We start from the raw sequence: 26,084 nt of genomic DNA on the forward strand, positions 1-26,084 counted from the left end.
GCGGGGCGACCTCCGCCCCGGGAGGGGAGAGCCGAGCAGGGAAGGAGCGTCTTTGAGGGCCGCGGAGGCGCGCGGGGAGGACCCGAGCTGGGAGAGAGCGGGGTAAGGCGGGCCGCCCCGGGGCTGGAGGAGGGGGCGGGCGGGGCGGGGCCGCGGCGCACGGTTAAAGGCCGAGCAGCCCGCCGGCGCGTTTATTCTGAGTCCGGGCGGGAGCGCGCACACCTGGAGCCGGGCGGGGCGGGTGGTGGCTGAGGATTCCCCGCTTGGCACTGCCAGGCCCGGCGCCCACAGCCCCACTTCCTCCTCCTCCTCCTCCTCCTCCGCGCGCGCGCGCGCGCCCCCGCCGAGCGCCCGGTCCCCGCGGTTGGCTCCTCCCGCCGCTGGGGGAGCGGGGACGGCGTGGCCCCGCCCTCCGCGGTCTGCGCTCCGAGGCGGCCGCGTCAGCCGAAGCCCGACGCGGTGACGCATTACGTCGACGTAAGTGACGCGCAGGCCCCGGGCCGCTCCTCCTTCCTTGAGTGAGTGCCTGCCGGTTCGGGGCGGGGGAGACGAGGGAGGGCGGGGGAAGGAGAGGCGACCCGGGAGTCGTTGTGGGCCGCGGGCCGGACCTGGTCCCGGGGCGGCGGGAGCCAGGGCCGGGCGGAAGGGCTGGGCGGCCGTTAGCGGGCGGCGGGGGCTGCCGGCCCGCTCCCCGCCGGACCTGCGCGCCGGGCGCCCGGCGCTTCCCGCGGCGCCCACCCGGCTCCAGCTCGCGTGTCCCGGCTCCAATTAGGTCAGGCTCGGAGGCGGGCGGCCGCGGTCCGGCCCCCGGCGCGCGGCCGCCACCGGCGAGCCCTCCTTTCTTCTCTCGCCTCTCTCGCCTTTCTCGCCTCACCCTTCCCCCTCCTGCTCACGTTGCTGGGGTGTTGGTTTTTGTTGTCTGCAGCTTTCGGGGTTCCGTGCCCCAGCCCGAGCTCATGGGTGTACACAATCATGCTCCTCTTTTGTAGAGCGACCCGCCGGCCATGGAGGCCGAGGAGACGATGGAATGCCTGCAGGAGTTCCCTGAACATCACAAGATGATCCTGGACCGATTGAATGAGCAGCGGGAGCAGGACCGGTTCACTGACATCACTCTGATTGTCGACGGTGGGTAGCGAATTAGGGGCATCGGCGCTCTTAATCCCCTTCCCCCCACCCGCCTCGTTACCCGTGCCCGATGGGGCGGGCTGCCCCCCGGGGTCCGCGGGACCCAGGGTGCCCGCTCCCACGGGCCGGGCTGCAGAGGCGACTTGGCCGGCAGGCACGCCGTCCACACGCCCGTGGCCTTTGAACTTGCTGAAGTTTTCCATTACACACACTCTGTGCGGGATTACGCTGTGGGCACAGGGAGGGTGTCTCTGAGTGTTCGGTCAGTCGTCTTCTTTGGATAAGCTGATTTGAGGAGTAGCTCCCAGGAGCCAGGTGGGAGAAGGTGGATTTTTATTTTATTTTTTCCTGGTTTCTCAGATGGTCTTGGAGGGAGACTGAGAATCCTTTGCAGCACTCAGTACCTTCTTTGGGAACCGTCATTTGCGATGGAGGCCAGCCCAGCTTGGGTGTCTCCAATTGAGTGAAAATGGGCTTCGGCCGCTCGTTGGGCCTGTTAAAGTTTTTCCCGTAGCAAACACCTGCAGCCTCCCGCTTGTTCTGTGGCTGCTTCTCCTCCCTCCCGAAATGGTCTGTAGCCTTTTGGGTGGTGTTTATGTTTAGTAATTTCAACGGAATAGGATATGCCTTTCACTCTTTAAGCGGTAGGAGGTTCCTACCTCCGGAAGTATTGTAAACTGGCCTTTATAAAACTGACTTCATGGGGTCTCTGGGGTAAAGATGTGGCTTTGTGTCTAATTGAGATTAAAATTGGTCAAGATAGCTGCCAAGGATATTCTGACACTAGTTCAGTAATGGGTATAGTTTTATAGTTATATTATGAAGAAAGACTGACTGTGTAATTTTCTAACCTGTGTTGTAGTTATATGTTTGATTTTTGTGGATATGTCTGATTTTGTGTTTTTGTTTTTGTTTTTACCTAGGTCATCATTTTAAGGCCCACAAGGCTGTTTTGGCTGCTTGCAGTAAGTTCTTCTACAAATTCTTTCAGGAATTTACTCAGGAACCTTTGGTGGAAATAGAAGGTAAATACTTGTTTTAAATAATACTGCTTAGCAGACATTATAATTGATGTTGTTTTAAACAGTTAATTGAGTGAGATACCTTAGGACACAGTTATCAGTGGTTCCTGTTAGGTGACTGGATAGATTGTTCTTTTGACACCTGAGAATTCTTACTTTCAGTAGAGTGCTTAGTACAGTGATCTGCCAGGAAAAACTCCTGTGTTAGGTGGTAGGTGTTGGTCTCTTAAAAGAGTCTTTTCCACTGCTAAAACCCATGGCCATTCACTGTCTTTTGAAAACATGTATTACAAGCAAATTCCCATCTTTGTTCAGTGGGCTTATGTTTCAGCCTGGGGACGCTGAAGGATTCTGTAGAAGCCTTTACGAGTAGATGGCCCGCTCAGTGTGAAGTGGGCTGCCAGAATGTGGAAAGGGTTAGAAAAGATGACCGTAGCAGCATTCAGAAGAAGTTCCAGTGGCTGTAGAAGGTCAGGGATGGGAAGGGTTATCCACTAGATACTGTCTTACAATAATAAGTGATTTAAAATAAAATAAGTGATTTTTTTTGTACTTGCTTGACTTTTCTGTAATAATGGCCCTCTACTGTTAAGTGTTGTGCTATGTAGTCTATGTGCATTTTCCTGAGGGTCAGAACAGTTTTTTGAAGTAAGTGGTATTTCCATTTTATACATCAGAGAACAGGCTCCAAAGGTTACTTGCCCAAGGTTGCCCAGCTAGCAAGAGAGTCACAATTCAGAACGAGGAAATAAATGAGCTTGCCTACATAAATACTGAATTTTAGCATCTTTCAAGACTCTTGAGTTTTGGTTTTGTACCTCTTTAATGGCGTATATACTCTTTGTTATGAATGAGTTGCCTAGAAACTCTATTCCCTTGGAAAAATTTTTGTGCCTAGGGGAGTAAAAAAAATGTAAAGAGTTTAAGAATATCCTTTTATTTTGGTACCTTGTAGTTCTGATTATCTGTGATGGACAGAGAGCACAGGCCATGGAAATCCACGAAGTTTACTAAAGTGGGAATCTAGTGGCCTACATGGTATTGGTTTCTATTACAAGCTAAGGTTTCATGCATTTATTCACCTGAGGTACTGTGTGACCCCAAGTTACTTTATCTCAATTGCATATTAGCTTCCTCATCTGAAAAGTGGGTTAATAGACTTGATTAATTGAAATAATATGCTGAGTGCCTGGCATAGGGTTTAGTAGATTGTGGCTATTTGTCAATTGATTACCCATTAAATGAAGACAATGAATAAGACAACCTTTTTAAAATTTGCAATATTAATCACAGATAAGCAACAGGTAACGAATGGAGTGCAGGAAATGTTGCAGAGATTTTTATTGTGAAACGGTGTCCCTAAGGAGGGAGAAGTGTGGTTTAGTCTACCTTAGAGAGATGGTAAAGAATGTAAAATAAATCGCCAGGCTAGATTATGGATTACTGGTGCAGCAAGGAGTACCAAACTACCTGGAGAAGTAGGGTCTTTTCTTCTGAAGACCAGTCACCTTGGATGTCACTTTATTTCTCAGTACCTCTGACCGGCTGTGTCCATTATGGTACAGCACACATAGCCTTCGGTGTTTAACTATAGACCGATAAGAAAGGAAATTTTTTTGTTTGCCAGATTCAGTTTTAAAGAATCAGTTTGGCCCTAGCTGGTTTGGCTCAGTGTATAGAGCGTCAGCCTGTGGACTGAAGGGTCCCAGGTTTGATTCTGGTCAAGGGCACATGCCTGGGTTGTGGGTTCAATTCCCTGGAAGCAGCTGATCAATGATTCTCTCTCATTATTGATGTTTCTCTCTCCCTCTCCCTTCCTCTCTGAAATCAATTATATGTGTGTGTGTGTGTGTGTATCCTATATAATAAAAGGCTAATATGCAAATCGGCTGAACAGCAGAATGACCAGTCGCTATGACATGCACTGACCACCAGGGGGCAGAGATGTTCAGTGCAGGAGCTGCCCCCTGGTGGTCGGTGCACTCCCACAGGGGGAGCTCTGTTCAGCCAGAAGCCAGGCTCACGGCTGGGGAGCAGAGTGGCGGTGGCGGGAGCCTCTCCTGCTTCCATGGCAATGCTAAAGATGTCCCACTGATGGCTCCTGGACTGCGAGAGGGCACAGGCCAGGCTGAGGGACCCCCCCCCCACCCGCCCCAAGTGCACGAATTTCGTGCACTAGGCCTCTAATATATATATATATATATATATATATATATATATATATATATATATATATATATACACACACACACACACACACACATATATATATATATATATCTCCCCTATATAATAAAAGGGTAATATGCAAGTCGACTGAATGTGTGGAACGACCAGTCGCTATAATGTTCACTGACCAGCAGGGGACAGACGCTCAACGAGGAGCTGCCCCCCGGTGGTCAGTGTGCTCCCGTAGGGGGAGCACTGCTCAGGCTGATGGCTGGTGAGTGCAGTGGCAGTGGTGGGAGCCTCTCCTGCCTCCGTGGAAGCACTAAGGAAGTCTGACTGCAGCTTAGGCCCACTCCCCACTAAGCCTTCAGTTGGACATCCCCCAAGGGCTCCTGGACTGCTAAAAGGCGCAGGCTGTGCTGAGTACACACACACACTCACACACACCCCAGTGCACAAATAACATGGCACTGGGCCTCTAGCATATATATAAAAGGCTAAGCAACTGTTCGACTGGTAGCTATGACATGCACTGACCACCAGGGGGCAGACGCTCAACGCACAAGCATGGAAATGTGGAACAGACTAATGAATCTCAGAGGGGAGGGATGAGGGCGGGAAGAGATAAATCAAAGATCTTATATACGTACTAGAGGCCTGGTGCATGGATTCGTGCACAGTGGGATCCCTCAGCCTGGCTTGTGCCCTCTTGCAATCCGGGACCCCTCGGGGGATGTTAGAGAGCCGGTTCTGGCCTCATCGCTGAGGGGTGCACAAATCCGTGCATCGGGCCTCTAGTCTATACTAATAAAAGTGTAATATGCTAATTAGAGCAGACGTCTCCCAGACAAAGCCACAGCAGCTGCCACTGCCAGGGCCAGCTTGAAACTCAGGCAGCCGCGGTGGCCGGCAGTGGCAGCAGCAGAGGCATGATGGGGGCGTTGCCTTCCCCTGATCGTCCAGGACACCTCCCACAGAGGGAGGCCAGAGGCAGCAGCAGCTAGGGGGTGATGGGGCAGTGCCTTCCCCTGATCAGCCGGTTGCCTCCCTCAGAGGGAGTCCAGACTGTGGACATCAGTAGGACATCCCCTGAGGTCTCCCAGACTGAGAGAGGGCAGGCCGGGTTGAGGGACACCCCCCCCCCCCATGCACAAATTTTTGTACACCGGGCCTCTAGCATCCCATATAATAAAAGCAAAACATGTAAATTGACCATCCCTCCGCTACACTCACCAGCCAATCAGGACTGAGTATGCCAATTAACCTGACAAAGATGACAGGTTAATTTGCATATACAGGCACCAGGCGGAGAGCAGAGCAGGAGAGCCAGCAGAGAGTGGAGCGGCTTGGGGAACTTGGCTCCCCAAGCTGCCAAACAGCAGAGAGGGAGAGCTGGTGGCTTGGAGGACTTGACAGAGTGGGAGGCCATGGGATGGAGACAGAGCAGGAAGGGAAAACCAAGAGCATGGGGAGCACCAGGAATTCTGGGAATAGTAGTTCTGGTGGCAGCCCCAGGACCTGAAGCAGAAGCCCAGAGCATGGGGAGCACCAGGAATGCTGGGAATCATAGTTCTGGTGGCAGACAGATCTCCTAGACATTAGAGCAAAGTGAGCCTGGAGCAAGGTACTGTTGCGGTGGGGGATGGAGGGAAAGCAAAGGTGAGAGACATAAGTAAAATCAGAGTGTCTAGGAAAAATGAAAGGGAAGATATCCTAAAACTTTCAGGAAATCTCCACCAATGAAGCAAAGAGAAAAAAAATGCTTCTATTATTCTGTGAGCAACAAACCAAACTGGGTTGGGGTCTCAGACAATTCGCTCATATGATTGCAAAGACAGACAGAAACTCCCAGATTGGAGAGGGCTCCCCTGAGGACTCCCAGATCGGAGAGGGTGCAGGTCGGGCTGAGGGACCCCCCCCCCCCCCCCCCCCGTGCATGAATCTTTGTGCACCAGGCCCCTAGTATACATATAAAAGCCTAAGCAGCTGTTCTACTGGTTGCTTTGATGTGCACTGACCACCTGGGGGCAGATGCTGAATGCAGGAGGTGCCCCCTTGTGGTCAGTGCGCTCCCACAGTGGCAGCGCCACTCAGCTGACCTATGGGCACCAGGTGCCGGGCTCACAACTGGCAAGTGCAGCTGTGGTAGCACAAGCCTCTCCTACGGACACTCCCCCTGCACACCCCTCCCCCATCTGGATCGGGACTGACTGGGCGCTAGCCCGCCATCACTTCTTGGTCATGGACATGCTGGTATCACTTCAGGATGGGTGAATGGAGACCACACCGGAGCAGCAGTGAGCCTACTGAGTGGCTGCCTGCGCAGCGAGGTCAGGATGAGTGGGAGCGGTGCAGTGGTGCACTACTACATCCCTTGGGGGATGTTGGATTGCCGGTTTGGGCCAGATCCCCACAGGCCACGCCAAGGGACCCCACCGGTGCATGAATCTGTGCACCGGGCCTCTAGTATGTATATAAAAGAATCAGTTTGGCTCAATGTCTGATTATGTAAAAAAAAATTTTTTTTTACTGATTTCAGAGAGGGAGAGGGAGAGAGAATTAGAAACATGAGTGATGAATGAGAATCATAGATTGGCTACCTCCTGCATGCCCCCTACTGGGGATCAAGCCCAAAACCTGGGTGTGTTCGAAAAACCTGGACATGTGCCCTGACCAGGAATAAAACAGTTCATAGATTAGTGCTCAACCACTGAGCCACACCATCCTGGTTCAGAGTCTTCTTAAGCTATTAACTTTGGGATGGGGGTCCTATCTGCCTAGCTCACCTGGCTATAGAAAACACTCTGGCTGTGTAGTTAGAAAACCTGAGTTGTAGACCTGGTTTTACTATTTGTTAGTTGTGTCAATTTGGATATCTTGGCTTTTTCTTTTTTTTAATCTGAAAATATGTCTATTTGAATTTTTTGACACGGATATTTTGAATATTAGTCATCACACCCTGGGTGCTGTTAAAATACCCTGGTGAATGCTTTTGTTGTTTTGGTTTCTTTTATGAGGCGAGCAACCTGCTCGGGTCAGACTGCCTTATGTGGGCTGTAGATCCAGTTCCAATTTTGTTTTCAGAACCTTTGTTGTGCTAATCATGTCCGGGAGTGCCAGCCTGGGTGGTAGTTCACGCCGTAGTGCAGTTGGCAGAGCTTTTGCTATGTCTCCGAAGATCAGTTCCTCGTGCACAGCTTGGTGGTAAGCTGGAAACTGCACACACAGAGCTCTGATTTCCTCGGAAGTTAGCTCCCAGGATGTCTTTTTCCTGGTCCTCCAGCTAGAAAACGGGGGCTTCATCCTCCCTGTGCTATCTACACTTCCCTCCATGGGTTCTGCCTCTTAGGCAAAGTGGTGAGAGAAAAGGGAGAGAAAAAAATAGCAGGAATTCTCTTCATGCTCTTCACATATGATCTGTTCCCTAGTTTTCTGTCAGAGAGCAGAACTTTCTCTTAGCCTGGGCGCGTTCTTGGTGGCCACCAACCACAGGTGTGCAGCATCAGCACTGGGGCTGGTCTCTTTCTCTCTTCAATCCTCTTGCTTCCATTGATTTTTCAGAGTCCTTTTACATTTGCTTTTTGTATTCTGACGGGATTTTTAGTTGTAATCAATGGAGAAGATACGGTAGAGTGTGCTCTCTCCATCTTAGCTGAAACTTGGAGCGTACTGCTCCCTCCACCCCCCTACCCCATCTGTAAAATACAAATAATGACCTGTAGTGGTGGTTCTCGTCCTGGGCAGCACATTTAGAAACATCAGGGGAGCTTTTGCAAGTACTAATGTCCAGGCTTTATCTCCAGATCAATTAAGCCCATCTTTGAGGGTTGGGATCCAAACATCTATTTAAAGTTGTCTAGGTCCTCATTATTCAAGGTGTGGTCGGAGGACCAATGATGCATGTGCATCACCTGGGAGCTTGTTGGAAGTGTAGACTCCTGGGCTACACCCCAGACTTGCTGACTCAGGTCTAGGATCTTAGATGATGCCTGTGTACAGCAAAGATAGGGCAGCACTGCCACAGGACCATTGCAGTGTGTAGCCAGTATTGGGAATCCCCGTCTTAGAGAGCTTTGTAAAAGCAGATGACATGCATGTGAAGTAGGTTTCACTTCCAATTTGCTCTGTGAGTATACACTGTCATTAGATGCAAGCTGAGCTACCACTCTTCCTGTTTGCTAGGTCCCTGGTGAAGTAAGTTACCTTTGATTAGATCCAGAGGTTCACCTTTGGCTTCAAATAAAAATTCTTGTCCTCAAAGCCAGTTGCCTTGGGGTTTGTGACTTGGATTCACACCTGCATCAAATCTTCAACAAACATTAATTTCCTTGTTCAGGACACAGCTTTCTAACCTGAGCCTCCAAATTTCTAAACCCATTCTTTCTCTATTCCTCCTGAAACCACATCCCTAAGCACCTAGTTTTCTCTAATAGCAACTCTACCATCACATCAAATTTTAATCTACTATCAAGGACAGAACATCCAAGTACACGTTCATGCATCCTTTTTGAGTGAGAATTTTCACTAATTGGGGGAATTCCCTAAGACTAGAGAAATTGCAGAATGCTTACTCTCAGTGGGGTGTAGGACAACACACTAACCAAATAATATTTCAGCAGCATAGCATATTACTATTTATTCTAATTGGGGTAAAAACTATAAATAGCCTCATGTCAGTTCCAATCAAATTTTGCTGCCAAATTTATGGGGAAACTGGTTTTAAGAGATTGGGGGACTTTGGGATTATAAGAGACCGGGACCGCAGTGAATGAGACCACGGTAGTCACACTCTTCTAGGCAGGAGTGCTTCCTGCCATCATCCTATGGACCTGGAGTGGGCCATTGGTTTGATCCTAGTTTTATTATCACTTAACTATGTGACTTGGGTAAGTTACCTAACTTATCTGTGTCTCATTTCCTCATCTGTAAAATGGGGATTATAATAGTAAGTACTTCATAGGGTTGTTATAATGAATAAGTAAGTTAGTACTTGTAAAGTATTTGGAGTTGTGCCTGGTGTGTGTGTGTGTGTGTGTGTGTGTGTGTGTGTGTGTGTGTGTTTTCTATTAACAGTCAAAATTTCATTCCATTCCTGGAAAAATTTACACATTGTTTTTTAAAAGGATGTTTGTTGCACTTTGAAACATTTGGTCAAAACTCCCTAAAAAACAAAAAAACACAACCCAGCAAAAATCTAGTTGTCTATCCTCAGGCTATCTATACTAATAAAAGGGTAATATGCTAATTAGACCAAATATCTTCTGGACAAAAGCCTCAGTGTCAGGGGCTGAGGCAGAGGTGGTTAGGGGCGATCAGGCCAGCAGGTTAGGGCAGTTAGGGGGAGATCAGGCCGGCAGGGGAGGGCAGTTAGGGGTGGGCAGTTGGACCGGCAGGCAGAGGTGGTTAGGGGCAATCAGGCCACCAGGGTAGCAGTTAGGGGCATCAGGCCAGCAGGCAGAGGTGGTTAGGGGCAATCAGGCAGGCAGGCGAGCAATTAGGAGCCAGCGGACATCCCCCGAGAGGTCCTGGATTGGAGAGGATGCAGGCTGGGCTGAGGGACCCCCTCCCCATGCATGAATTTCATGCACCGGGCCTCTAGTTCTCATATAATAAAGAATAATGTGGTCAAAGGATAACCAGGAAAAAAAAAAAGATTTAGTGAACCCCCCCCCCCCAAAAAAAAAAATTAGCCTTAGTGAATCCAGTTACTTCAGTTTCCTTATTTGGTAGCATGTAACATGGTCATATTACATTATATTTTGTGGCGTTTCTCATTATTCAGGTTATTCTTCTGTAAGAACCCACAAGAAATCTTTAGGAAAGGTCTTAAGGTAGTTGGATAGTTAGTGCTAGAACTTGGCTACAATAGTATAGTACTGTTACTGAAAATTCTGCCAGGAAACAATCTTCAAAAGTGACAAGTACCAGTCAAGTTCCAAACACTGGGCTTTTTTTCTTTACTAAATGTTACAAGATTTGGATCAACATGAATACATTCTAATGCACGTCTTTTTTACAGGTGTTAGTAAAATGGCCTTTAGTCACTTAATCGAGTTCACATATACAGCAAAGTTAATGATCCAAGGAGAAGAAGAAGCCAATGATGTGTGGAAAGCAGCAGAGTTTCTACAAATGCTGGAAGCTATCAAAGCTCTTGAAGTCAGGTAATGACTTGCCTCTTTAATGAGGCGCAGTTAGTAATATTCAGTCATGTTCACCATGGTAGGCAAGAAATTACTGTGTGTGTCATGCTATATAAACTGATGTTTTCAAATTAAGAATATTTAGGGATTTATAAAATTCTGGTTACAATTTGTTCTTTCCCTCTTACTTGCTTTCCTGTCCTTATGTAAAAACTGCTAAGGTTAACAAAGTAGCATCTTTTGCATCAGTAAGGAGTAGGTAGCTTTTAAGGAGTTCTCTGTAAACTGTTCTGTTGAATTCAGGTTGTTAATTTGTATCAAGCCTTATTCTAAAAAAGGAATGGCTTACACAAATTAACATAGTACTCTTTGAAAGTGAGGAAATTGGTGACAATAAAATAGGCCAAGTATGGGTGATAATTATGAAGTCAGAAATATGGTGGCCAAAGTGTATGCCATTGAAGTCTGTGTACTTGCTAGTTGGACCAAATCTAGCTTTGAGTTCTGAAACACCTAGTGTAAAGAAAAAGGAAAAACTACTCTGTTAACAATATTCATGGTTATAATATGAGAATAAGTTAATTGCTTAGGAGCAATTCCTGGTATTAAAACACATAATTTCTCATAGGAAGTATTAAGAAAACATTAACTGATATAATGAATGAAGATTTCACGGATGAATGGAGGTGTTGTAATATAGTGATTCAGAGCAAGCACTCTGAGCAATATCCCAGCTCTGCCACCGTGTGTGTGGCTTTAAGGAAGATAGCCTCCTGTCAGCAGCGCAGTTTCCTTATCTGTCAAATAGGAATGATAATAGTACTTTCTGCATAGGCTTATTTGTGAGAGTTAAATGAATTGAATGCATGTAAAGTGCTTAGCATGGTGTCTGGCACATAATACTCTAAGATATAAATACTCTCCTTGCTCTGTTCCTTATGATGATCCTCAGTGTAGGTCATTGGCATAACATTAAAGGGCAGTTCGGGCAAAATAATTTAGTCTAGTTCACTGGTGTGGTTTAGTCATAAGTTATAATTTAGAATAACTCTAAAAAATAGTCATTTATAGCCCTAACCGATTTGGCTCAGTGGATAGAGCGTCAGCCTTCGGACTGAAGGGTCCCAGGTTCGATTCCGGTCAAGGGCATGTACCTTGGTTGCGGGCACATCCCCAGTAGGGGGAGTGCAGGAGGCAGCTGATCAATGTTTCTCTCTCATGGATGTTTCTAACTCTATCCCTCTCCCTTCCTCTTTGTAAAAAAATCAATAAAATATATATATATATTTTAAAAAATAGTAATTTATAAATATCATTTCTTGCTCTACCCGGTTTGGCTCAGTGGATAGAGCGTTGGCCTGTGGACTGAAGGGTCCCAGGTTCAATTCTGGCCAAGGGCACATGCCCAGGTTGCAAGCTCTATTCCCAGCAGGGGGCGTGCAGGAGGCAGCTGATCAATGATTCTCATCATTGATGTCTCTCTATGTCTCTCCCTCTCCCTTCCTCTCTGAAATCAATAAAAATATATTTTAAAAATATATATCATTTCTTCTAATGAGCTTTGAATTAGTTTGATGACAGTTCAAGATTAAACTTTTCTGCTAAGAGGGCAGTGTATAAATATTCTCTAATGCCTACTGTCTGGCACATATATGTGCAGTAAATATTTGTGAATGGTTGGATGGATGAGTGCATACTGATTAAAACATCAGTACTCCTGCAGAGTACTAGGTAGCAAAATAGAAGTAAATTAAGGATATGTACCTGATTAGGTCATATCTTCTCAAAGTGGAGATAGACTAGGGGTATATACAGGGTGTCCCAAAAAACTGTCTGTATATTTTGAATAATTATTAATTCCAATGTGTTAAATCTGAAAAGAAAGAAACATCAATTGAGCTATCAGCTCAATGTGTGAATACATTTTGGGATACCCTGTATATGAATGGGGCAATACCAAATTTGTGGTTAAGTACTAAATGAGAATCTTCATTAAAAAATGTTGTGTCTGTGCGGTGCTTTTGCTGTACATGGTAGTGAGTAATATCTCACTGCAGGGAAAGTCCTTGGCAGCAGAACAGTGGAATGCATTCTAGGTTGGATTTGGGAGGCATTTAGTTGAGTTCCTGTGTGAGTCCTGGGAGATGAAGGTAAGAACAACTGTGTACAGCCATTTTTCTAGTTCTAGTTGGAACCCTTTAGAGGATTTATTATTATAGACTGGGATCCTTATAGTAGTTATAATCATCAGTGCTTTTCAGTGTAAAACAGTAATGAATGGAATTGTTTCTTGAACCAGTTAGGCGTGCAGTATATTCTGAAGTTTTTTTTTGAAAATAGGAAGATAACTGTTACAATTTGGCTTTTTATAATAATAACATTTAAGAATAAAAATTAATTTTAGCTCACCTGTGTGGCTCAATGGTTGGGCGTCAACCCATGAACCAGAAGGTCACAGTTGATTCCTGGTCAGGGCACATGCCCGGGTTGCTGGCTCGATCCCCAGCTGGGGGCATGCAGGAGGCAGCTGATCAGTGATTCTCCCTCATCTTTGATATTTCCATCTCTCCCTCTTCCTTCCTGTCTGAAATCAATAAAAACATTTTTTAAAGATAAGCAAAAATTAATTTAGTTATAATTAAATCAGCTGGTTAAGGCACCTCTTTATTGAGGTTATTGTATAAATAACTTTTTTAGATACAGAAGGTGTATAAGGTGTCTTTTCACAGTTGCAGTATGCAAGTATTTTTTAATTGAAAAAATACTAGGGCCTTATTTTGCTTTGCTGGAATTGCATAATTGTTTATTTAAATGAGAAGTTCCCTGTTCTTTGGTAGGAAACAGCATTTGCCTTACAGATTTTTCCTCCCCAGTCAATTGAGGTATAATTTACACATAATCCACACATTTTGAGTATAGAGTTTGAATTTTGTTGGTTGTATACAATGGTGTAACCACCACCACAGTTAAGACATAGGAGTGTTTCCATTACCCTAAGTTTTCTCACAACTCTGCAGTGGACCTTGGCCCCCAGCCCCAGGCAACCACTGTAGTTTCATCTTGTTTAGAATGTCATATAAATGGCCTCTTACATTGTGTAGTCTTTCATGTTTGACCATTTTCACTTAGCATTGTGTTTTAGAGAGAATCCATGCTGTGGGTATTACTGTTCCATTTTATTGCTCAGGACTGTTCCAATTGTATGGATCTGCTACCTGTTGATGGACATTTAGGTTGTTTCTAGTTTTTTGTTTTTTTATATATATCTTTATTGATTTCAGAGAGGAAGGGAGAAGGAGAAAGAGATAGAAACACCAGTGATGAGAGAGAATCATTGATCGGCTGCCTGGGGATCAAGCCCGCGAACCAGGCATGTGCTCTTAGCTAGAATCGAACCTGGGACCCTTCATTCCACAGGCTGACGCTCTATCCACTGAGCCAAGCCGGCTAGGGCTGTTTCTAGTGTTTAGCTTTTACAAATAAAGTGGCTATGAACACTTGTGTACATTCTTTGGACTTAGGCTTTCATTTCTCTCAGTAAAGACCCAGGAATGAAATAGCTGAGTTGTATGACAGATGTGTTTAATTTTTTTAAAACACCAAAGTGCTTGCCATTTTACATCCCAGCCTGCAGGGTTGAGAGTTCAGTTGCTCCACAGCCCTGCTAACACTTGATATGGTGAAGCCTTTCCATTTTAGCTGCCCTCCTAGGTGTATACAGTGACTTCAGTTTGCATTTCCCTAATGACTAGTGATGTTGAGCATTTTTTACCTGCTTACTTTGCCATCTGTTTATCTTTTGGTGAGGTGTCTGTTCACATCTTTTGCCCATTTAAAAAATTGGGTTATTGGTAAGAGCGGTGAAGGGTCTGAGATTCGATCTATTTGCAGGCTGTTTTACAGATGCTGGTAGAAAGCGTGAGTCATGGAGAAGGGACTTTATTTCTCATAGTATAAGCTTCATGTCTATGTCAGTTTTTCTTACCCTCTGTACCCAAGTTCCACAGGGTGACACAGTGGCCTAGGTGGGTGCTAGACTCTGGGTGCTTTGTGTCACAGTTGAGGACTCTGGAGCTTTAGGAAACCCAAATCTTTTATAGCGAGCTACAGGCAAACTTGCCTGACCTTTGCCCAGAGGGTCCACTGGCCAGAGTGAACCTGCCCCTCCTCTGGAGGAAGGCGAGCTCTGTCTTCTGAGGCTGTTTGCTGTACGAACAACCTTGAAAAGATAGTCCAGAACAAGAGGCTGTCAGTGTCCTTGTTTACAGGACATGAGAAACATAAAAGGTCCGTGGAGAGATGTCTCCCAGCAGTGCCCTTGTTTCTATATACTTTAGCTTCTGGTGAATTTTCCCATGAGCATACCTCTCCCTGACCACTCTGATTAATCTGACCAATAGGGGCTAATCCATTCATCTCTTCTCACACTGGGCTTAAGAAGACAGCTATCAACAGGACTCTAAACAGCAGGATGTGGTCACCCTGCAGTGCTGAGCTTAACCATGCACCATTCCCTAAGGTCCTGGACTCAGCCAACTGCACAGTCCTAGAAAGCCAGGTTGGCTTACTCCTTAATGGGCTGTGAGCAGACCTGCCTGCCCTTCGTCCCAGAGGGGACATCACCATATGGGACAGTAAGCTAAGCTTTCCTCTGCCCCTGAGGGAGCGCTGTCTGTCTTCCCACGCAGCTGACTTTACTGCAAACATCCTTGAAAAGATAGTCCAGAACCATAGCCTTCAGTTCCTAAGACCATAGCCTTCAGTTCCTAAGACGCGCAGAAACACAGACTCATGTAGCATCTTCTCCTACTGTGTTCATTGAGTTGAGATATTTTTTTACATTCTCTACACAGGACCTTTGACAAATATGTTTGCAGGTATTCCTTGCCTTTCTCTTAACTGTGTAGTTCAAAGAGCACAAGTTTTTAATTTTCATGAAATCCATTTTACCAATTTTTGCTATTAAGGTTTTTCCTTTTTGTGTGCTATTTAAGAGACCGTTCACTAATCCATTGTTAGAGATTTTCTCCTGCTTGTAGAAGTTTTGGGTTTCATATTTAAGTCTATGATCCATTTTGAATTTTTTTGTGTATGATACAAGAACATGAGTCAGGCTTATTTTATTTTATTATTTTTTTTAGAATACATTTTATCGATTTTTTTACAGAGAGGAAGGGAGAGGGATAGAAAGTTAGAAACATATCGATGAGAGAGAAACATCGATCAGCTGCCTCCTGCACACCTCCAACTGGGGATGTGCCTGCAACCAAGGTACATGCCCTTGACCGGAATCGAACCTGGGACCTTTCAGTCCGCAGGCCTATGCTCTATCACTGAGCCAAACCCATTAGGGCAAGTCAGGCTTATTTTTAAGTCAATTGGTAGGTGAATGTGGGTCTGTTCTGTTCCATTCATTTTCTGTGTCCTTTCACCAGTATCACTGGTCTTAACTTACTGCAGCTTTACAATAAGTCTTGGAATCAGGTAGGATACACCCTCCAATCTTCTTTCTGCCTCTTCATATACATTTTTATTACCAGCTTATCAGTTTTTTCAAAAAAAGCCTACTAGAATTTTGATCTTACGGATTTTTAAATTCATACATTATGTATTTCAGGAACAAAGAGAACTCTGCTCCACTAGAGGACAATAGCACAGGAAAAAGTGAGGCCAAGAAAAGGAAGATTGCAGAAACTTCTAATGTCATCACTGAGTCGTTGCCATCCGTGGAATCAGAACCAGTTGAAATTGAGGTGGAGATTGCTGAAGGCACGATCGAAGTGGAAGACGAAGGCATGGAGACATTGGAGGACGTGGCTTCTGCCAAGCAGTCCATCAAGTACATTCAGAACACAGGGTCCTCCGACGACTCGGCGCTGGCACTGTTGGCAGACATTACCAGCAAGTACCGTCAAGGTGATAGGAAAGGGCAGCTTAACGAAGAAGGCTGTGCATCTGACCCCACAAGCAAACAGGTAGAAGGTATTGAAATTGTGGAACTTCAGCTGTCACATGTGAAGGACTTGTTCCATTGTGAGAAATGTAACCGTTCATTTAAATTGTTTTACCATTTTAAGGAACACATGAAATCACACTCCACTGAGAGTTTCAAGTGTGAAATATGCAATAAAAGGTATCTTCGGGAGAGCGCGTGGAAACAGCACCTCAGTTGTTACCACCTTGAGGAAGGTGGGGTCAGTAAGAAGCAAAGAACTGGGAAAAAAATTCACATATGTCAGTACTGTGAGAAACAGTTTGACCACTTTGGACATTTTAAAGAGCATCTTCGAAAACATACAGGTAATTAATTAGCACATACCTATGTTAAAAGTGTATTTTCTTCAAATCACTTCAAGTCTAAATGTCTAAGTCCTTTTTTATTGGTACCACAGAAACCATCTCTCATATTTTATAATATGCAGACTGTCTTTATAATAATAGTTGAAATATTGATGCTTTAAAAGCAAAATCAGTATCAACTTTGGAAGTGATCATCACTCTTGCACCTTGCCAATTTTTATATTTTTAAAAAAATATGTAAAGTACAGTTTGTAATTATTTCCTACGGGTCATAAATTATGAAATTTTAATTATAGTGAAACTTCACTGTTACTATTTTTGCATTTCCTGTCTTATGTTAACACATTACATAGATGAATGCACTTATAAACAACCCTGGGTATGTTGGTGCCTTCATGTTCATCGGGTCATCTGTTTGGGCCTGGTAGATAGGTAGACAGTACAGGTCCATCTCCCTCCCACCTCTCCATGGGCAAACGTGTCAGGACTGGTGGTCAAGCAGGGACATGAGAAGGATAAAGTCTTTGTCTTTATCCCGTGAGCCAGGCGTGAGGGAGACTCCCAGGGAGTCTGCCTCCAACCCCTTTGCCTATTTTTTCCCTGTCGGATTCCCTATGCTTGTTCCCACTCCCCAAGTATTCTTTGTTATATCTCCTGTGCCAGACACAGGAACTACCACCGATGACTTGCAACTTGGGGAGTCCCTACACCCACTGCAGCAAAGGTGTGGGGGACAGCAGTGCTGCAGTGTACTAAGTGCCAGACGTCTGACACCTGTTTCCCAGTCCTCCTCCTACGTGCTGTTAGACTGTTACCACAAGGAATACAGGGTTGCCATCCCACACTATTCAGAATCTTTCTCTTCGGTGCTGGAGTTTGGACAACTTTGGATGAAATTTTTTTATAGATCCTTGACTTTTCAGAGTTGCTCGCTACTTGAAACTGAGAAACCTGATAGATTCAACTAATTTTTTTATCCCTCACTATTTAGATTCTTGGTGTTAATACTCAGGAACTGAATAAATACAAATAGCACGGGAATCTCTTAAGACTCAGTATAGATTTAACAGGCGTTTCTTTCTCTTTTTAATTACAATTAACATTCAGTATTTTATATTAGTTTCAGGTATGCAGCATAGTGGTTAGACATTTACATAATTTACAGAGTGACTCCCTCCCTAGTAAATAATAGAACCCACCCATAACATACATAGTTAGTACAATATTATTGACTACTAGAGGCCTGGTGCACGAAGTTCGTGCAAGAGTAGGCCTTCGCAGCCCCGGCTGCCTCATGGCCCCGCCCCCCACCCACTGGTCATTCCGGAAGGTCACTCTGGAAGGTTGTTCTGTCCAATCTAATTAGTATATTAGCTCTTTATTATATAGGATGTACCTTACGCTGTGTTTTACATCCCTGTGACTATTTTGTAACTGCTAATGTGTACTTCTCAACCCCCTCACCTTTCTCACTCAGTCCCCCGTCCCCAATTATTAGCTTGTTCTCTATCTAATTATTTCTGTTAGTTTATTTTTTGTTTTTTAGATTCCACGTATGAGTGAAATCATATGGTATTTGTCTTTGTCTGACTTATTTCATTTAGCATAATACCTTCTAGGTCCATCCATGTTGTTGCAAATGGTAAGATTTCATTCTTTTTTTTATGGCCGAGTAATGCTCCATTGTATATGTGTACCACAGCTTTTTTATCCAATTGTCCATTGATACGCACTTAGGTTGCTTCCGTAGCTTGACTTGTAAATAATGTTGGTTCCGTGTGTACTTGAAAAGAATGTATATTCTGCTTTGGGGTGAAATGCTTGAAAATACCAATTAAATCCATCTGGTCTAATGTGTCATTTAATGCTGCCGTTTCTTTGTTGATTTTTAGTCTGAAAGATCTGTCAATTGATGTCAGTGGGGTGTTGAAGTTCCCTAACTGTGTTACTGTCGATCTCTCCCTTCATGTGCATCAAGATTTGCTTTAGATGTGTACGTGCTCCAATGTGGGTGCATACATGTTTACAATGGCTGTACCATCTTGTTGTTTTGGGCCTTTTATCATGATATAATCTCCTTTGTCTCTTTCTATAGCCTTTGTTTTAAAGTCTGTTTTGTCTGATATAAGTATTGCTACCCCACCCTTTTGTTTGTTTTCATTTTCTTGAAATATCTTTTTCTACTTTTTTTACTTTCAGTCTGTATGTGTTTTCGATCTGAAGTAGGTCTCTTGTGGACAGCATATACATGGGTCTTGTTTTCTTATCCATTCATCTACCCTATGTCTTTTGATTGGAGCATTTAATCTATTAACATTTAAAGTGGTTATCAATAGATATGTAGTTATTGCCATTTTATTATTCATATTTATGTTCTTAAAGAGGCCCCATTAACATTTTTGTAATACTGGTTTGGTGGTGATGAACTCCTTTAACTTTTTCTTGTCTGGAATAAAAGGCTTTATTTAAGGTACACTAATTTGGGTAACTAATAGGTATTTAAGAAATCTTTTTGGGAAATGCTTTCTTATTTTCAAATATTATATGTATACACCTGTTGCATATTTGGAAACCCCTATAGCTATCAGTTTTTAAATAACATTCATCTATTTTAATGGTCTACTGATGAACATTTTTGTGGTAACTGCAGTTGTTTAGGAAAAGGATTGACATACCAGAAGCACATTAAATTAGCACGTAAACGTTACTTGGTAACTAGCATATTTTGGATAAGGGGTTTCCAGTGCCGCAACAGGTAATCATGTAATTTCCTGATAGTGTGAAAATAGAAGCAATTGTCTCTTTTGCTGAAAACATTACCTGTGACTTACCTGTTTGTAAGACAGCTCAGGCCATTTGGGAAGTTTTAAAATGTGCTTTCCAAGTCCTGCACTTTGTGTTTTCGGTAGAACAGTAGGATGTAGAGCTAAAAGACCTTGTTGGATGTCTTTGTCTTTTTTTTCACAATGATGTGCAGTAATTTATTGAACTTAAGTAGCTGTTACAGATTATAGAACCAGATGCCCATTGGAGGAACAGTTAAAAGTTTGTGCATAAAGGAAACTGAACTTTGTTGCTTTTTTAACCTCAATTGTTGCACTAATAATTAGTGGCAAGTTGTAGATGTGATCAGTGAGCTAGTGAATTCAAGAGGAGTGCAAGTAAACAGGTTTAAATTATGCGGATGTTCATAAAGAATGGATTGTTTTTTTCTCTTAAATCAAGTGTAAAAATAAGGAAAACTATCCTTGTCCTGTTTTCTATCCTCAAAATATGCATAATGCACCCCCCTCCCAGTTTCATATTTTGCATGTTTCTATTAGTTTAGTGATTTGGTTTCTCATATATTCTTAAAGTATGCACTGTACTCTACGACTTTGGCTACTCATCCTCTGAATTATTTTGTTTCTACTTGGAAAATAGTAATGAAATTGCCAACCTGCTAGGTCATGGGAATAACAGTGCAGCAGACTGAGTGCTGGTAGGGGTAAGCCCAGAGTCTGGGAATGCCTGCCTGGCTCTTCGTCTCTGACGGAAGAGACAAGGTGGCTTCGTAGAGGCGCCCTCTGGTGACTCCCAGGGAACAGGAGCTAGCCAGGAGAGGAGCGTTCCAGGCTAACGAAATGAAGCCACACAGGCACAGAGCAAAGTGAGGAAGCAGCTCGCTCAGAGCACTGCTGGTAGGTCATTATGGCTCGAGGATTGGGTCCAAATGACGGGAAGCCAGGAGATGCCGCTGAACGGTTAGGACGGCTGACCACAGGGCATGCACGTGGGCGCCATGATAGTGTACCGGTGAGTGGGAAAGAGGAAGTGACGAGGTGAGGTGAGATCATGTAGGTATTTTCCTAAGTGCTGTAAATGAGTTCCCTTATCTTGGAAGGCAGGGTCAGTTTAAAGCTGTGTAAGCCAGAAAGAGGTCTGTTCAGGCTTATGTTTTAGAGAGGGGCCTGCCTGGATGGGTTGGATGGGTGAAACCTAGGTCCAATTCGGAAGCTTTTGGAGTAGTTGGAACAAGAATGAGGAGCTGAATAAAGGCAGTAATGGTGGGAAAGGGCTGGGAGTATAGCATGAAGTAGGCAGAATCCACAGGATTTGATGCTGGGCTAGATGTGGGAGTAAAGGGGGGTGGCTCCGACTTTCTGCTTGGCTGTGTGATTGGAGGTCATTCACTCAGGAAAATGCAGAGCGTAAGCACTCGGGGGATGAGGGGACATCAGCCCGGCACACCTGTGGGACACCAGTGTGAGAACCCAAAGAAGATCCCTAACCGTGTCCCAGCAATTGTCTCCTAGTTTCCCAGAGGTGGTGCTCAGGCACAGGAAGGACTAGGAGTCAGAGCTAGGCTCCTGCTCCAGTCCTGGCCTTTGCCACCGTGAGGCACTTGGCTGGTCACTCTATCTCTGGGCCTCTCCTTGTCTCTGTAAATAAGGGTAATGATACCTACTTTACAGGCTTGTGGCAAATAAGAGAAAACGATCAGGGCACTTTGAAGACTGTACACCACACAGCCAAAATATAATTAATCTGTTGCTATGTTTAGATTTTACTGGGCTTATTAGACTTGATTTTTAAATACCAAAGCTCAGATGACCTGCTCTGGAAAGTGAACCTCTTTCCTACTTCAGCAGGTCTCTCCAGAAGTCACAACTGCCATCATTTTCTTATTTATCCTTCCAGATACATTTTTTGCATTTTCAAGTCACCATAGAGAGCTTTTAAGGGAACAGAGAGGAGCATGTAGTATGGTGCTATGCTCTTCAGTTTATCCTAAACGAGTTTAAATACATGAAGCGTTTGTCAATCTATTTCATTGTTTTCACTGTGGCTGCAGGGCATTTCGGTGTATGCGTGTGTGGGGTGGTGCATACTGGATGGTTTCTAGTATGTTGTTACAAACCATGCAGCACTAACTATACTTGTACACATACCTTTGTGTACTTGTTTAAGTAATTCAGTGTTTTAATTTTATTTACTGATTTTAGAGAGAGAAAGGGGGAGGGGGAGAGAGAGAGAAACATTGATTTGTTATTCCACTTACTTATGCATTCCTTGGTTGACTTGCATGTGCCCTGACTGGGGATCAAATTCACAAGGTTGGCGTAGCAGGATGACGCTCTAACCCTCTGAGCTTCTCAAGTAATGTACTTTTTCAGAGCTGAGTTCTGGATCCCACAACTTCACTCTCCTCTTAGACTGTTCCATCTGTCACTCCCCCCTCTCCTCTCCTTTTCCAAATAGGTAATGACTCTCTTCCCACCCGTTGGCTTGTCCCCTCTAGCCACTTCTCTTCTCTTCCAAACCCTCTCGAAAGTTTCTGCACTGACTTTTCACTGACCTGCCTCACTCGGTGCCTCTTCCCGCTGCATCTGCCTTCCAATCGCACCACACACTCGCGCCATTCTTGCTGGAGCACTGCTGTCCCCTCGTTTTCCTCCCTACGTCTCTGTTCACTGTGGTGCTGATGACTACCCTCATCTTCCTGAACTTCCTTAAATTCCCTCAGTGTTCTTTTCTTCTGCTTCTGCTTGCTTTGTTTGCATTTCCTTTGCGGCCTCATCAACCTGCAGTCTTAACTTGGTATTTCATTGGGTTCTGTCCTGGATTCTGTTACCACGTAACAGGCTGAGAGCTTCGTCCACATCAGAGTTTTTATCACCACTTAATGTCACTGCGAATCTGTGTACCGCTCCACCTCTATTTGGCTCCAGATTTGACTGTACAACTCTGCACTTCAAACTCAACAGACACAAAACTGAACTTACAGTTTCTCCCAGCACAGCCCACTCCAGACCTAAGTGCACTTCTCTGCTCTTTATCCTGGTTGGTGGTCTAAGCCAGATACCTCCCTCTTTACTGCTCACCCACCGTGCTCTGCCTAGAATAAACTTTCTTTTTCCTTCCTCCATTCCAGGCAGAATTGGTCCCTCTCCTCTCTGCTTCTGCATACATTTCCCACGGCCCCCTTCTCTGTAACAGGCCTTCTGCGGTGCAGCGTGTGTTCGTTTCCAGGTCTTTCACCTTCGTGAAGTTTTTAAAAACAAGGACTATTTCTCTGTCCTCATCACACAACCAGCGCATGGTCTGGCACACACAGTAAATGCACATAAAATGCCTGTGGAACGGATAGTAACGCATTTCCCCAAAATAGAGATTGATCTTAATTTTAAGGGAAGATAGATAATTTTTAAGAAATGCGAAATTATGGAACAGAACTTAGAGCCACATTTTCTATTTCGGTTTTTCGATTTTTCTTAATTTGTCAGTATAACTTTTTCTATTCTAACAGGTGAAAAACCTTTTGAATGTCCAAATTGTCATGAACGATTTGCTAGAAATAGCACCCTCAAATGTCACCTGACCGCGTGCCAAACTGGAGTGGGGGCAAAAAAGGGAAGAAAGAAGCTTTACGAGTGTCAGGTACGTGTAGGTGTGTCCTGTCCTCAGCAGAGTCTGTGTTTGAAGTCAGTGACCATGGGGGTCCCGGTCTGGAGCTGAAGCCGAGAGCTGACAGTATGGAAAGAAGTGAGAGTCAAGAACATCATTGTCGTAATTTTATGAGGGGGTTACAGAAGTGTTTCTGCTGAACCCTGGATGGTACCAAAGTCCATAAGCTATGTTCTAACTAGCAAGTAATCTGAAACCGAGGAGTGGGCCAGGGAGAGCCGGAAAATCATGGTTTTTTTGCTGACTAATGTATATTTACCCCAACTAATGTAGTGCTCTAAATTTTGTTGTGGGAGAAATTATAATGTTGTTACTTTGTATTATTAGAATTTAAACAATGAGTGCACAATTAAAATATTTCCCAAAATATATTTAATTTGTTAGCTACATCAGCTAAAAGAACAAATAAAAGAATTATTAAATCCCTTGGAACATATATTCATAACATTTTTAGAAAACTCTTTAACCCTTTCCTTACAGAGAATAAATCCATATTTTTTTTTAGTTTGAATATAAGTATTGTTAACACCAGATGTTTGGTTATTTCAGGTCTGTAACAGTGTGTTTAACAGCTGGGACCAGTTTAAAGATCACTTGGTAATACACACTGGAGATAAGCCCAACCATTGTACTTTATGTGACTTGTGGTTTATGCAAGGAAATGAATTAAGAAGGCATCTCAGCGATACTCATAATATTACGGAGCGTCTGGTAACCGAAGAAGTTCTTTCCGTGGAAACACGAGTGCAGACGGAGCCTGTGACGTCCATGACTATCATAGAACAGGTGGGGAAGGTGCATGTGCTACCACTGCTGCAGGTCCAGGTGGACTCCGCACAGGTGACTGTGGAGCAGGTCCATCCAGATCTGCTCCAGGACGGCCAAGTGCATGACTCCCATATGAGCGAGCTGCCGGAGCAGGTCCAGGTGAGCTATCTAGAAGTGGGTCGAATTCAGACTGAAGAAGGTACTGAAGTCCACGTGGAGGAGCTGCATGTGGAACGGCTAAACCAGGTGCCCCTGGAAGTTCACACTGAGCTGCTCCAAGCGGACTTGGATCAAGTGGCCCCTGACATCATGAAGCCGGAGGAGAGAGAGCCCAGCCAGGAAGACGAAGCTGAGGCGGCCACGGAAGACCAGGGAGGTGCTGAGGATTTAGAGAGCAAACCAACAGAGGATTGCCCAGCGGAAAGCCCAGGGACTGAGAACAGAATGCCGAGGCCAGTTTTAGAGTGAAATAACGAATATATTTTTAATGTATGTGTTGGGCTTTTGAACTGATGTGGGGCAGTATGACTGTCCTTGAGCTGACAGACAAGCGGACCAAAGTTCAACTCTTCCTTGTTGTGCTGAACTGTTTCTATTGAAACAAGCTGATTTCCCTCCCACTTAATGCCCCAGAGGAGGGATGTTGCCCATAGCAAATGGGAAGTTTTGAGAAGTATATTTCTGGAAACTTTAAATGGATTATATTCTTATATATAGTTGGGTACGAATGTATCTATTTTCATTGTGGTAAGGGTCCCCACCCCCCCTTCTCTTTCCCAGGTTGTGTTCTTCCTCAGAGTTTTTCCATATTGTAAAGTCAAACAAAATCATTAGAATACAAGCGGGTATTCTAATGCATGCTAGAAAAATGAATCCATAGGAAACAGGCCGCATGAAGAAAAGTGCATTGTTACTGTGCAGTTACGTCTTGGCTTCTGGCTTTCTTTAGTTTGAACGCGTTCTTGTCTACCCGATAGTCACAGGTGTCATCTCTGCAACAGAAATGGTGGCAAAATGTCCAGAATGTAAAAAAAGATCTACACCCACGTGCCTTTCAAAACCAACTGAACTTCTCTAAAGCATCTCTGGTTTTTTCAAAGTTTGTGTTGTGAGGAGCGATGTAGATGATGCTGTGTAGTACTTTATATTTTTGTTTATAGTGAAAGCTACCAGTTCTTTTTCACTTAAGTTGGGTTGAGAAATTTCATTTAATGGCAGCTGAAGGGCCATTTTCAATTGGAAAAATACATTTATATCTGTGGTAACCTTTATTTTGAAGAAAAATTGCACTAGTATTTTACCACCAGATTAAAAAAAAAAGGATGAGCATCATTTAAAATTAATGTATTTAAAATAAAGTACAGAGAAAAACATGTATATAATATATCAGGCTTTGTTTTGAATGAATCTTTTCCCCGATCCTTAATGTAAAGATCTTGTGCTATAACTTTTAAAGCCATACAAATAAGAGTGCTAAACTGTGGACTTCAAAGTAGGTGTGTAAATATTTTTAATCAGTATTACTTGGAAAATAAAATATAACAACCAACATAAACCAATATGCTATTTTCTTTACCTGTTAAATATTGGGAGATATTTACATTTTTAAAGTAAACTTTAAAATTAAGTGTTCATGGCTCTTTATTTTTTTAATTACCAGTGTGGAAGTTGGTTTGTGGTCAGAGATGTTTTCTCATCTGTATTAGCATGACTTTATGTACCAATATTAACATGATTGACACATGAATTGAGATATAAAAGTCTCAATACACACCTCCATTCCTCAAAAACCAGTTTAAAGAGGTTGATATTTGCAGTTGGTAAGCAGTGGGCACAAAATTCAGGTCTGTTCTGTTTGGCATATTTTTTTTCTCTGAAGTTAGGAAATACTGATGAATAAATTGAAATCACATTGAATTCTCAATTTGTCTTAGAATGTCCATGTTTCTGAGTTAGTTGTAGTTTTAAAAAAATCCCTGACACACAATGGTCTCAAGTATGCACATTCCTAGTAAATTTTGAATACCGAAAATAGCCCAGGCTATGCGCTTAAGCCAAGGTATGAAGCAAGGTTTATTTTTAAACACTCTCAAGAGTTCTGACCACA

At 44.0% G+C, this 26,084-nt stretch overlaps 1 protein-coding gene across 3 annotated transcripts; it reads left to right on the forward strand.

Annotated features, from left to right (window-relative positions):
* ZNF131 (zinc finger protein 131) lies at positions 1-25,901 on the forward strand. Of its 3 annotated transcripts, XM_070411868.1 has the most exons (8): positions 20-102; positions 990-1,128; positions 2,052-2,153; positions 10,339-10,483; positions 16,080-16,437; positions 16,540-16,762; positions 23,052-23,182; positions 23,759-25,901. In XM_070411868.1, exons 2-8 carry the CDS (start codon positions 1,005-1,007, stop codon positions 24,443-24,445), a joined length of 1,770 nt encoding a protein of 589 aa, XP_070267969.1. In that variant the 5' UTR covers positions 20-102; positions 990-1,004; the 3' UTR covers positions 24,446-25,901. The 3 variants fall into 3 exon arrangements, with proteins under 3 accessions (XP_070267970.1, XP_070267969.1, XP_070267971.1); XM_070411869.1 differs by having other exon boundaries at positions 1-102; positions 16,080-16,762; XM_070411870.1 differs by lacking the exons at positions 20-102; positions 990-1,128; positions 2,052-2,153; positions 10,339-10,483 and having other exon boundaries at positions 16,361-16,444.
* The last annotated feature ends 183 nt before the right edge of the window (positions 25,902-26,084 follow it).

Source organism: Myotis yumanensis, unplaced genomic scaffold (genome assembly GCF_028538775.1).
Source record: "Myotis yumanensis isolate MYYU_CA2020_CCGP unplaced genomic scaffold, mMyoYum1.0.hap1 SCAF_4, whole genome shotgun sequence".
In the NCBI taxonomy this organism is placed as follows: Eukaryota; Metazoa; Chordata; class Mammalia; order Chiroptera; family Vespertilionidae; genus Myotis; species Myotis yumanensis.